This window comes from Drosophila serrata, unplaced genomic scaffold (genome assembly GCF_035046125.1).
Source record: "Drosophila serrata isolate PLE 108 unplaced genomic scaffold, ASM3504612v1 contig_382, whole genome shotgun sequence".
Classification (NCBI taxonomy): Eukaryota; Metazoa; Arthropoda; class Insecta; order Diptera; family Drosophilidae; genus Drosophila; species Drosophila serrata.
This window is the reverse complement of record NW_028257280.1, coordinates 8,323,106-8,336,949: the sequence shown is the minus strand read 5'-3', so window position 1 is coordinate 8,336,949 and position 13,844 is coordinate 8,323,106. Positions and strand designations below refer to the sequence as shown.

At 43.6% G+C, this 13,844-nt stretch overlaps 2 protein-coding genes across 5 annotated transcripts; one reads left to right on the top strand and one right to left on the bottom strand.

Annotated features, from left to right (window-relative positions):
• The first annotated feature begins 554 nt into the window (after positions 1–554).
• LOC110183918 (uncharacterized) lies at positions 555–5,565 on the top strand. Its single transcript, XM_020952270.2, has 4 exons — positions 555–882; positions 939–1,085; positions 1,143–1,354; positions 1,417–5,565. Exons 1-4 carry the CDS (start codon positions 703–705, stop codon positions 4,739–4,741), a joined length of 3,864 nt encoding a protein of 1,287 aa, XP_020807929.2. The 5' UTR covers positions 555–702; the 3' UTR covers positions 4,742–5,565.
• Positions 4,908–13,023, bottom strand: WASp (WASP actin nucleation promoting factor). 4 transcript variants are annotated; one of them, XM_020952284.2, is made up of 7 exons: positions 12,855–13,023; positions 11,349–11,563; positions 7,464–7,691; positions 6,766–7,395; positions 6,525–6,704; positions 6,270–6,461; positions 4,908–6,203 (listed from the first exon to the last, which is right to left on the bottom strand). In XM_020952284.2, exons 2-7 carry the CDS (start codon positions 11,481–11,483, stop codon positions 5,952–5,954), a joined length of 1,617 nt encoding a protein of 538 aa, XP_020807943.1. In that variant the 5' UTR covers positions 11,484–11,563; positions 12,855–13,023; the 3' UTR covers positions 4,908–5,951. The 4 variants fall into 4 exon arrangements, with proteins under 4 accessions (XP_020807943.1, XP_020807950.1, XP_086697086.1 ...); XM_020952291.2 differs by having other exon boundaries at positions 12,667–12,957; XM_086840960.1 differs by having other exon boundaries at positions 12,268–12,935.
• Between the last annotated feature and the right edge of the window lie 821 nt (positions 13,024–13,844).

Sequence of the window (13,844 nt, the reverse complement as noted above, 5' to 3'; positions counted from 1 at the left end):
ATTTTTTAAAAGAAACGAGAAATCGAACGAATAACGACCGTCTCCAAATAACGGCTATCGGGTATCTTCAAAAATTGTTTATCTTTATTCCTTAATTTGTGATTTCAACTTTTGAAAACTATATATTAAACCAAATATTCTGTAATAATATCATTAAAACTATAACATTGTAATTTTCTTATTTGATTAATTAATGTTATGACGGCTATATATTTATACATCATGTAAAGAATTGAACTGAATCAGAACTGAATCTATAGAAAGTCATATAACTTTTCTTTATTTAACCAATAAAATATTATAGTCTGAAAATAAATAAATAATACATGTCAATGAGTTGCTAATACCAAAAGTAACAAATACGTTATATGCCTTACAAATATGCAAATGCAAAATTCTAATAAGCGATTACATTCTTGAACTAATTCATTAATCTACTTTTAAGAAAACGGCTAACTAAGATTAAGATTGGCTAAACAAAATTTCATATTCGCCAATTGGAAACGGGAAAACTGGTTCCACCGCGAACCGAACCAGGGCCATTAAAAGTACACACACTGGTTCACAGAACCTCGCAGGCAATTTATGGTCACATTATTTCAGTGAAATAAACAAAATGTTGGTTCTTAGCGAGATAAAACAATTAACTATGTAGAATTGCAACCGATTAGCGCCGAGTGAACCTCTAAGACACCGACCAACATGGAGCGGTTCGCTTTCAAGATCGACGCGGCTCTAAAAGCGAATCTCTACAAGATCTGCAGGCTGTGCGGCATCGACAATCCAGGAAAAGTGCAAATACTGCCGCAGAATGAGGACGACATTATTGACCTGGACGAGCCCAGTTTGTCGCAGAAGGTCTATGAGCTGGTCGGTTTTATGGTGGGTATGGTGCTGGTACTAGTCCGAGGAAAGCTAAAGCAACGCCCCTTTTGCAGGTGTCCGGCGACGACAAAATGCCGCAGACAATGTGCAGCCTATGCGTGGATAAAATCAATGATTTTTACGAGTTTCGAGAGATGTGCTATGCAACCAACAAACAGACCCGTAACCTTTTAGGACTGAAGGCGGTGGAGCCCGAAAAGGTGGGACAGGCATATAAACCTTCATTACGTATTTCTCATATATCATGTTTTGCCCAGCTCATTAAACTGAAGCCGATAATCAAGTCGGAACCGCAGCTTATGGGGCCAGGAGGCAAACGGGGCCGGAAACGCAAGACAGAGGACAACTGGCCGAGGTCTAATCTTAACGTAAAGCCTCAGGTCAAGAAGGAGTCGGTGGGATTTCACAAAAAGCTACGACTTCAGCCGGCGCAATCAGCTCCCATAGAGCCCAAAACGGAACCTGACATGTAACTAAAAGATGCATTTATTTAGGACACTTTATAAGCTATAGAATTTTATGAATTTGCAGCAAAGAGGAACCCGTCGAACCGGAAACCAGTCACAAGGTGCCACCGAAGAAGGGCCGAAAGTCCATATGCAGTGTTTGTGGCGAAAAGTTCCTTAGCAAGGAGCTAGCTGACGAGCACAAGAGCCTTGTCCACGTGCCCTCGATCCTGCGCTACGTATGCAACGCTTGTAACCAGACGCATCACAATCATAGCGACATCCGCGCCCATCAGCTCTGGCACAAGCTCTCGAAGACGCCTTACAAGTGTCCCCTGTGCGAGACGAGCGTGGCCAATGCCTACGCCTTTACGCGCCACCTTCGGGAGCACAACCCGCCTACTCCCGTCCAGCTGCTCGTTCTGGATCGCGAGTGCCCGCTGTGCAAGAAGACATTCATCACGAACTTCTTCTACAACACTCACCGATGTGCCATCCGCAAACGCAAGTGCGGCGGCTGCAGTCGCGCCTTGAACTCTGAGGCCGCCTACATGCGTCACGCCCCAACCTGTGCGAAGATTTACCTCACTCACTCCAAGCACATCATGCCCGAGGTGGTAACCAATGAGGCGCAGATGCGCATTACGAACGAGGTGGAGGACGAACTGGTTGGACTGCCGCCGGCAACCACTGTGCCACCGGACTTTGTGATCGACGAAGGTATGCAACCGGTGGTGGTCCTGGAGCGGCTCTCATCTCCTCTGCTACGGGCGTCGGGCGCAGTCAATCGACTGGGCGCCTCGAAGGGAAGAAACAGCGAAAGGGTTTCTGCCAAGAAGTACTTGAAGAGAGTGGATCAGCTGCTTAAAAACACAATGAGCACTCTTGTGAGCATCAAGCATGAGCCGGAAATGCACATCAGCGATACTGGTCCAACCGGAGAGCATGTGGAACCTGAGCCTGAGCGAACGGAAGAGGATCCACCTAGCTTCGGGGATGATGACTTCCATGGGGGCAACGATGACAGCGATGAGGAGGAGAACCCAATGGCAACCTCCTCTAAAACTGCTGCTTTGGCCAGCGATAATGTACCCAGTTTATCGATCAAACAGGAGCTCTTAGACGAAGCGTATGAGAAGCAAATGGAGGTCAAGCAGGAGCCTCTTAAACTTAAGCTGAAAATAACCAAGAATCACGGCAAGCTCAACTCCTCGATCATAGACGATTTGGATGAGGCTGGTCCTGCGACCGGAAGGAGTAGCAAAAAGAAGAAAAAACGAAAGCACAAAGAGCGGGAGAAGGAGGCGTCAGTAGAAGCTGACGCAATACAGGATCAGTCCATGGTTAATGTGAAGCAAGAACCCGCTGACAACGATTACGTTCCTCAGGCGACGGTCATGACCACGATACCCATTACTCAGCTAGAAAGCAGCTACAATGAAAGTGAGCAGCATGAGGCGGAGGAACCGGTGCAAATTCAGGAGGATGTGAAGCCCAATCGCGTTGAGCTGGATCGAATGATGCAGATATCCCATGTGGCCAGTGGCGTCGACATGGCCGAAGAGGCTATGCCCTTGGAGAGAGAAGAAGAACAAGCCGTTGAAGCCACTCCCGATGAGCCAGATAGAGAACCAGAGAAGCCCAAGGAGTCCCCGCCCAAGACAAAGGTCACGTCCGTTAAGTCTACGGCACGCAAGAGCACGGGAGGTGTTCAACGCAAGCCCCGCAATGAGACCCCGAAGGAGGTACCTTTGCCACAGATCGTGGCCGTGGAAAGTGGCGAGGCGGCATCTTTCAATATGATTCAGGATATTAACATTAAACCGGAGCCTCGCAATCGCGGATACGGTGACGATGAGCCTGATGCTACAGAGGAGATTAATCACAACGAGAAGATGGACGAGGAAAATGATTATATCGACAGTTTAGACCTCAACAATGTGACTGTGAAGCAAGAAAAAGACTTGGACATTTCTCATGAATCCGAAACTATGCACTGCAACGGACTTGAAAAGGGCGGCGAAAGCGAGGGCGATGACGATGGCCATGAAGACAGTATATCGTCAGCAGACGAGGCAGAGGAAGCTATGGAGGAGGACGAAGAAGAGCGCATTTATCAGGAAATCGAATTGCCACCATTGGAAGCTCAAACCGATGAGGATAAAGCATCACAATCTGTTCCAGAGGAGCCCGTATTACCAGCTTCGGAGACAGAATCTGAACAGCCGCCCCTAGAGCCTGCTTCGGACAGTGGAAGAAAACCAGTGCCAGCATTAAGTTTGGTTATAACTAACATCTGCAGTCAAGCCGCACCGGACATAGTAACTGTGCCTGATGAGAGTTTGACCACTTCGGATTTAGAGCCTATTCATGACAACACTCCTGCTTCCACCAGTGAGAGTCAACCTACGCTAGGACCGGTGGATATACCCGCGCCAGAGGCAAACGAAATTCAGTCATCGCCATTTAATGCTGCTGTTCCGGTAGTTGAAACCCAGACGGATATTGAAAATAATCAATCCGCTGAATGCCTAAATGCTCATAGCTCAAACCTGGTAGATGAACATCCTTCTGAGGAAGTTTTAAAACCCCAAATAGAAGTCGTCTCTAATATGACAGTTGAAGATCAATCCCGGACAGGTTGTGAAGCTAACTCTTCTCCCATTGAATCGCAAACCGAGGGGGATATGGGCTCAATCCAGCCAATGGAGTCTCTGGCTCCACCAGGCTCTGCAGTTGAGGATCTACCAGCTCCAATTGAGGACCGATTTCCGGCAGACCCTCAAGCTCATTCTTCCCTCCTTGAGAGTCAACCCGTCACTATACATGAGGTTGAATCTCTGCCAAGTTCTAGTTCTAATATACAAGAGGCAGGATCAGCATCATCTGAGAATATATCCTCTACACACATAAATCCAGCCCTGGAATCTCTAGACAGTGACCATGATACTGCGACTACTCCAATGGTCTCCCTTAATGGTCCCAAAGATATTGAAGCTCAGGCCCTGCCAGTTTACGAGGCACCCAACTTTACATGCGATGAGGAGCAGCAGAACGTGCTTAACCATGAAATTTCGGAGCAGCAACAGGCGCCTCTCGATGATGGCCAGCGGATGGTTTTTGAGGAGCAGCCGGAACCACTTGAAACTGGGCAGGAGCCGGCACAGAATGAGGAGGAGGAGTGTAAGCCAGGAACCTCGACGAGGCCAATAGAGGAAACTGAGAACCGAATTAACGAGCAGCAGCAGCAGCAGGGACTGGCCCTGGAGGATCAACGGCAGCCACGCTGCCAAGCCAACAACGATGACTCCAATATTAACGAAATCGCCGAAAACAATAACAATGCCAATATTGAGCGCGAACTGCAGGACGATACTCTAGGCGGGGCTCAGGAGGATGATAATCCATAGTCGACGATTATCTGATAGATTGTGTTCTTTCATTCAGTTAAATTTGTAAATATGTATGGATTTGTTAAGGAGGGATTTGAGGAACACAAAAAACACATTGAAAGTCTATCCCGATCCCGAGCGCGATATAATTGCTACAAACATTTGTACGAATAGAGAGCATTACTTTTAAGTTAGATATACACAACTTTATTACATAAATTAATGGCTTATATATATTAGCATATGTAAGTATTATGTATTGAAATACATAAATCGCACAAAACTCGTCAAGACATGCGTACACATTAATCAAAAATTCCAAAATCCACATACATAAATTTCACGCTTCGACAAGCGGATTATTGGGTTTAGTAGTTTCAAAATTTTAATAAAATAAATACAAATACGTAATATTCATTTAAAATACATACATAATACACACAGAAGAAAAATGACTACAAGTTTGCATTAAATGCACTCGAACTAAAAAGAAATACTTATGAGTACACATGGTCATTAATCGATCGGGTGTAACTGGATTTAATACGTTGCTTTCGCGGGGAAGCCTTGTGGTCTGAATAAACTGCATACATCATCGCTTATATATTCAGCTCATCTTTCGTTAGTTAATTATTATTTGAACAAGTAGAGACAATTAATTACTGAGCAAATTGTTGTAAATTTAGTGTACGGTTAATTGCGGGCAAATCTATTAGTTTAAACTTGTGTAATTGAACAATTGCCAACTGTGTTCTTTATTAACAGTCACAGTTTCCATTTTTAGTTTGCATTTCGTTATAGATTTATAAAATATATTTGCTATAATAAATTTTCTTCGCTCAGCTTACACGCTTTTTCAGTTCGCAGATAGGTTTTGGTGTTCTCAAGTTTTTGGCACTGAAGTCTGAACAGGGTCCGCGGGTCATTCACTCACATACATATGTATATTATTGAAAAATATAATATATATAAATATGTCGTTCATATTTAATTGAGCAGCTTTATGGATATGCAAATGCGAGTTGGAACAAACGAAACCGGGCAATATCTGATTATGGGTCTGCGTTCGTTAAACTCGTTACGATACGATTAAATTAAAGAGGTATGAAAATTCTCTAACAGTATTTACAGGGATTTATCCAACGATAAACCAAAATGCCAAAGCACATATTAAATTATTGCTTATTTTTGGAATAGTGTCTGCTCCTGCATCGTGTCCCCGTGTCCCTTAGTCCCACTCGTTATCATTATCCTCGGAATCTGTCTCATCCTCGTCAGAGTGTATAGCATTGCCGCGTGCTGCCAGCGCCCGACGAAGGGCATCTGCCAGGGCATCGGTCCCGCCTCCATTATCGCTGAGCCGTTGGCTGCCCAGCTCGCGTTCCTTGGCCGGCCTCAGTTCGATGCCCTGGCGAATGTCCTTCATCAGATCACTGCGTGTGTCGCCACTGCCAGTGCTTAGGGCAGCCGTGTCCACTTTCTGTTTTAATTAAACGGAAAAATATCGATATAACTATATTTTCTGCGATCCACTCACAACACTTACCTTCAGCGTTGTTCCCTTGCGTATGGCGTCCATAAGTTCGTTGCGTGGATCCGGAGCAGATGCCACTGGCTTGGCTGCTTGATTAGGTGCGCGTGTTGTCGCAATGGCTGGGATCTCTCCCACTGGCATAGGCGGGGGCGGTGGTGGCGGCACCGCCGCTGCAGTAGGTGGTGGCGGCGGCGGAGGTGGAGGCTGCAAGGACATAAATTATAAATTGATTTAAACATACCATATACTATTATTTAGATGGCTTACCGCTACTGCTGGAGCGCTGACAGGTGGCGGCGGTGGTGGTGGCTGATGGGTACTAATAGGTGGCGGTCTGCTGGGTGGCGGCGGAGCTCGCGTGGCGCCCGGCACAGTGGTGGGCACTGGAGGTGGCGGCAGTCTTGCCGGTGGCAACGGAGGAGCAGTTCTTTGGTTACCATTCTGCGGCTGGAAGATTGAAGAGAACCGATTAAAATATATACAAAAATGACGGGTTAAGAAAACTTACGTGTTGATGACGACTTGGCACCGGTGGCGGCATGTGGGGCGTCGATTCCGTTGGGGATTCCACACTGTCCTGCTTCACCGTGGCCAGCACGTTGTTGCTCTGTATAAAGTCGTAAATAAAGGCGCGCGTGTCCCTATCCTTTAGCTCTGTCTCCGAGACCCCAGCTTTAACGAAGAACTCGTTTAGCACTTCGTCGTTTTCATTGCCAGCCAAAGCGAAGCCCTTGTCCGCATCCCAGCCCACATGGGTGAGATGCACGAAGTTTGTCGGCTGGCTGATGTCCGCCTTGGTCACCTTGCGCTTCTTATCCTTGGCATGGTTGCTTAGCCCAAAGCTGCTCGATAGGAAGTTCTTCGGCGGTGCGGGCGTCAAGGTTATGGAGTTGATCTTGTTGTTCCGGAGTTGAACGTTGGCGCCGTCCGTAGACGATATGCCGCCGCCCTGGATGGCCGGCGGGCGACCTGCGTCATGAGAAATGGAATTCACTGGCACATTGGGTGCCTGCTGGCTCTTCTGCCGGTTTCGCTTCTCCTGCCGTTTCCGGTTGCGCGTCTCAATGGTGGTGTCCACAATGCGAAAGAAAGAGTCGCATTCTTCCTCCGAAACGAAGTTTAATCCAACGTGACCGTCCTGAAAAGCATAATTATAACAATAACAAATTATAATTACATTCTTAGATCCTAATGAAAGGTACTTACACTGCCCTCAAAGGTGAGCAAAAACGGGCGCGACTTAACCACCTGCATGCCGTCGTATACCTCGTGCTCCCATATCAACTCGTTCTTGATCAGGCAATAGGCACGCATAAAGTAGGATCGGATGGCGCTGTCCTTCACAAAGCAAACGACTCCCGTGTGCCGCTTCTTCCAGTGGGCGTGGGCACTGCCCTCCGTCTTGTAGATCTGCACCACCGCGGTGTTCAGTGTCTGAAAGTGGAGCAGGCAAAAAAAAGAGATTGCGTTATAAATGTGCTCATCGATAGAAAGGCCCTTGGGTCGATTATCTAATCCAGCCGAACAAAAAGCTTCAACACCTTCAGCTTGCGCCTCATTTGAATGCAACGATCAATCCGACTCCAAAACTCAATGAACTGTCGCGGTCGAGCTGAAAAACTCATCTGACTTTCGGTTTCGCTGCTTTCTGGCCATCGAGTCCGATGGCCCCAAGTGAGTGTGGCTCATTTGAATACCGATTAGCTAGCTAGCCTGGCCAGGCCAGGCCAGCTCTTGCAGCAACTGCAGCCGGGAGTTGGATGGCTAATCCCGACACTTGGTATGGGTGGCACGTATGTTAGCTCTTCATGATGGAAGCGCGTAAGTCTAGTCCCTGGACATTAGTCTAGTGAAGACCCCAACACCGAAAAGTGCGTGCGTGCAGTGCTAGAGTGCAACGGAAATCCATAATTGCAAGCACTCAAAGAAAAACCTACATTCAATTTAGAAAAATCGTGCATAAAGCTTAAGCTTATATCAAATATATTGAATATTCAAAAACCAAAATTATTTCTTTATATAGGCTTGGCTAAGTGAAGACCTTGTACACCTTAATTACTTTAAGGTTTCTTTCTGTGTACAAGCTTATATTGCTCGTTTATGACCCAGACAGGAAGTGCTGGCGACAGCCAGGAGAAGCACCAAAGATTTGCCGCATCACAATACATGCCAAGACCCATGATATATACTATAGGATATATCCTTTTGGCGCCAGAGAAGTCAAGGCAAACTGTCCTTTATTTATTGAAATTGTTGTGAGAAAGCCTGCAAGGCCAAAGGAATTACTCAAAAACAAAATAAAAGTGAGTGTGTGGCCATAACACTTGGCATTTGGCCGAGGCCAAAGCGTGACCCTCTGACCGGAATCATTGCTAATTGATTCATCTGCCTGCCGCCACCGAAGGGCGGGTGCTCCAAAAGTGCCATAAGCTGGCAATTGAAACATTGCAGCTGAATTACAAAAACCAACATTATCAATTAATGGGCATTAGAGATGAGCACGGATGGATGGCCATGCAGAAACGTTTGCAGCCTGACCTTTGTCGCAAATAAAAGAGAAAGAGACATTGACGAGGCGGATTATGTGGATGCTTTCCAACCCACACACACACACACACACACACACACACACACACACATACTCGCCGCTCAACTCGTATCTGGCAAGTGCGAAATTGTGAACACATTTGAATTTTTATTGATGCTTAGCTGCTTTTTACCAGCTTCATATGTCTGTATGTGCGAGTGTGTATGAGTTTGTGTGGACATAAGTAGCATTGTAAAATGATGTCTTGCCTTCTACGTACAAGCTTGCTGTTTCTTTTTTGAAAAAAGCATTAAAATCGATGGAAAACCAGCGACAAAACAACAAAAAGGTGGTCATTGCCACCGAGAGGCACAGCGGTGAAAATTAACCCATATGGGCCAAGCGGTAAACATGCTCATACGCCCTGTGGTCTCTTTGTTATGTCACACACACGCATTGTGTGTATTTATTTACCAATCTTTCTATATATACCTAGTTTGCTCTTTTTTTTGCAATATATTTAAAGAATAATCAGCTATTTATAGATACTAAAGAATGTATATAAATATTTATAGAGCGCCACTTCCGTTGTTTATAAAATTCTCTAAAAAAAAGCAATCGAATTTGCTTGGACTGCGAAGCCAATGTAAAGGTTTCAAAGCCTAACAAAAGCCCATCATAAAAATAAACAACCATTAGAAAGTCCGGCTTTTAGGGGGGAACTGACAAATGTGTGCAGAAAATGCGTTAAATAAGTGTATACAAATAAATGCGAGCAACTGTTGCGACAAACGACGACTGTCAAACCACAATAACAACATCATTGGGTTTTGCTGAGCTGCTGCAGTTTACAGCATTATCACACGATGAATGTGACACTATGTCATCCACTACAAAGGTAGAGTAGAGTGCACAGAAAAAAAAAATATGCATAAATCATGTTGAATTGATTAGATAACAAACTTGATCTTGAAAGATAGCAGTAAGATATGAAGGTATAGTTATAACCGAGCTTAATTCCTAAACATGCTTAAACGGTGCAATAATAAACTACTAAGCTTGTTAGTAATATGATTTACATTAACTATTAACAATATTCCTAATATTGATTTAAGCTTCTAATATAATATTGATTGTAAAACTAATAAAATAACCAAACCAAACCAAGTCCAAGTTCAATTTTTTCCTGTGTGAAAATGAAAATGAAAATGTAAAAAGGCTAACTACCTTAACCAGCGGCTGGTTGATTGCATTACTTTGGCAGAGTTCAACTGCATTTGGAAATGTTTTTGTCAATGGAAAGTTGGAAAAAATTAGCAAAGCGTGAATTGCGAATCGAAATTAGCGATTAGTTTTTTGTTCATGTTGTGCACACCGTAATTATCCGCATAACGGTAACCGTTAAATGGCCACATTCCAGTTTTCCATTACCACTCCAATTTCAGGGCATTCTTATCGCTGCCTGGCATTGGCCAGCGGTGATTCGCAGCGGGCGGATGGAAGGATTGATAAGATAAGGTTCGCCTGTATTTGGCCTAACAAGTTATCGCGACCCAATAGAGGTTTCTCTTTCACTGCTAAGCGGAATCGCGGCTGTGTCAACCCAATATAATAATGGGAAATAGAAAACAAAATAAAATAATGACTCGTGAAAAGCAAACAACAGCCGGCCGCCTATCAATTCTGGCTCAAACCGATAGCTGATAAAAGTATGAGTCTAATGTTAGGTAAATATGTGTAAGAACAGCAAACAAATGGTTTTTTAGCACAGCTTTAGATTTTCCGAATAGTTTAGAGACATTCAATAGAAAATCTGTGTACAATTTATCTCATTTGTGCATGTTTCTTTAATGCTTTCTCATTATGTGTAATGAGTCAGCGGGCAATCCCTATATGCATTTTACATAATAATATAATAGTACTTGTCATACGTAAAGAGAAAGGGAGATAAGTAAAGCACTTAATACAATTAATCATACATTTTTTTAAATAAAGCTTAAAATTACAAAAAACGACAACTTGAATGGTAATTTCCTAAAATATTCAGACTTTTTTACCAAAAGCAATAACTGGTTTTCTAAAGGTACTTATGAATCATACATTTCAACATTTCTTAGCAAAATAAATCATTACCTCAGTCACATTATTTCTGTAAGTATTTTAAAAATATATCTAAATTTTGTTAAGAATTTAATTTTATATAGGAAGTGTTTACATTCAGTAGCCAGTCTCATTTTCTCTCCCGAATATATGTATATTTCCTCAATATATTTAGCAAGTTTCAATATTTCCAACAACTTTTCAAGTATCTCCCAACCGATATATACTCTAGATAGCACAGAAACTATAAACGAAAATGCCTTTAGATAAAGCTATGACATCGTGCAAGTTAATTTTGGCAAACAAACCGGCCAGCAGCAACAGCTGTCGACCGATATTGGGTTACATTTTGGGTACTTGAGCGGCAGGAAGTGCTTCATCAAGCTCTGCGATGTTTTCGCTGGAGGAGCATGTCGTTGCCTAATTGTTAATCACCCAAAAGTTTATGCACGATCACTACTCACCTGGCACTTTTTGCCCAGCAGCCGGAAGACAGCGTCGTTCTCATCCTGGGTAAGTAGCGTGCTGGCTGCATTGATCTTGGCCCGGGGCAGCGCTGCTGCCTGTGGACCGTCCTGCGACCTCATACCGCTGCTCATTTGGCCGGGGTCTGGGTCCGTCCGTCTGGGTATGGGTCTGGCGTTGGAGCTTTAGGCTTTGGAGAGCTCGTCTGGTTGCCCTGCATAATAATGGGGACAGGGGAGCACACAACACGAATTTATTGTACGTCGAAAACAATACGCAAATAACGGACACCAATGAAAAGGGCAGAGCGAAAAGAGCGCAAAACAAAAGATAAATGTATTAATTTAATAATACAATACAAGCACAAGAGCCAATGAGGTGGGGACCCCAAAAAAAGAAGCTTGATAGCTTTGATAACAATAAGCACACACACACACGCACACGCCCGGGGGTATTGCGAAAATGTATGGAGCAACTGTATGGAGAATCGATTTTGATTCGTCTGATTGGGGCCTCAATTTTAAAAGGGGTAACACCAAAGAAACCCTAAAACTTGCTTCCGAAAGGGCAACTGTTTATGAATATTAAAGCACAAAAATCTCAACTTGGTAAATAACTTTTGATACGTTAATTTAAACAAGAATTACTGTATTTTACACCATTATATGGATATTTTTGATAATGAACTATAAATAGTAACAGCAAGGTTAACTTTTAAAGCTTAAGATAGCGCACTTTAAATATGTACGTCACAACTCATATATACTTTGTAAATTAAACTTTATAGTTATAAGAGCAGTAAAGATTGCAAAAACAAGGCTTCAATAACAATCTTCACAATTCTAAGACACCGTGTTTCAAATTAAATTCCATTAAAAATGCTTTCGATTGTATAAACTGTTTGTTTTCCGGTGTTACCCTTTAATTTTAATTAAGCTCTGGAGCTGCGAAATGGCCAAGAGCTGTGTGTTGGCTTTGACGACGGTAGAGCTCACTCTGGCTGCCGCGGAGCAGATGGAAACGGATCGGATCGGATCGAGAGGTTGAGTCACGGGTGCGCTGCGCGAGTCAGCCGCAGAAACCGAAACAGAAACAGTCGTCAGCCAGCTGCGTTTTACTGTGGGAATGGGCGAAATAATGGGGCAAACGCGGAGTCTTTGGCTGCGATGGCCCTTATCTTGGCAAAACCTCTGATTAGCCCTGCTGCGCATGTATCGGTGTGCTTCTGCCTTTTGGCCCACACACACACACAGACGCGCGCACACAAGGCCCGAGTTATTCAACGCCCTAACTTGAAGATGCGGACTGTGACAACACCTGTCCGCTGGCTTGGCCAGGTGGGGTGGCGGCCAGGTAAATAGACGCGGGAGGGTATTGGCTGCTGGCTCAAGGTCCCGGGCCGCCGCGGAGGGGGCCCTGGCAAACGCGGACGGCGCCCCCAGCAGAGGCCATTGATTTTTGCGTTTATTTTCGTGCACTTTTCACTCTTCCACCACGCTACACACCACAATTTTTTAATTTTTTAATCGCAGAAAAAAGAAAACAACTGTGTACGATTTTTTTTTGTCCGATTTTTTTTGTTTTTAATATTTTTTCTTTGGTCACTCTGAAATCCGCTGCTGTTGCTTAACATTTCACATCTTCCACGTCTAGATAATAATTTTACACATTTACAGATACATGGGGTCGAATTCTCATTGTTGGGGTCGAATGCTCATGTAAAATGTAAAATTAATAACAACCGCTCTCATCTCTCTCGAGTGATGTCGGGTGTCAGTCGTTTTTAGGTTATCAAAAATATAGGAAGTAAAATACATTAACAGACCTGCTCTCTTTTTAACAGAATTCTCTCTCTGTGGTATTTGCTACACTGAACCCGAAGCTGTTATTAAACACTTTATACATCTAGATAACATTTTACATGTAGGAAGTAAAATGCATTAACCGACCGCCCTCATTAACAGAATTCTCTTTCGTTGGTATTTATCATATTTTTGTTTTGGTCACTCTAAGTTACGAAGATGTTATTTTACATTTTACACGTTTACAGATACACGGGTACAATTTAAAATTGCAAAAATTCACGGTTTTTTTTTAACGTATTTGCTGTTTTCCCCGTTTGTTTTTAGGTAACCATCATTGCGAAACAAGTCTGCCAGTTTTTAAATAAAGAGAGGCAAATTGACAATTACCGCCTCGGTTTGCGACTGTGCGCAAAACAAACTAAACTTAATCATAGAGTAAACATCGTTATTTTTAAAAAGAAACAGAACAGTAGATTTTCCGCCAGAGCGTTTTCGCCCAATATAACTGCTTAGCAAATATAGAACATTTCGTATTCAGCAAAAGCACATTACATGGTTTAAAATCTAAAAAATTGGTTTTGTCCTCTGGCAGCACTCTAAATATAGAAGTATAATATGGAAATTCAGACACTTTTCGGCAATCTGTTTTGGATAAAAAAACATTTAAATTATTTTCGGCCTAAGGAATAT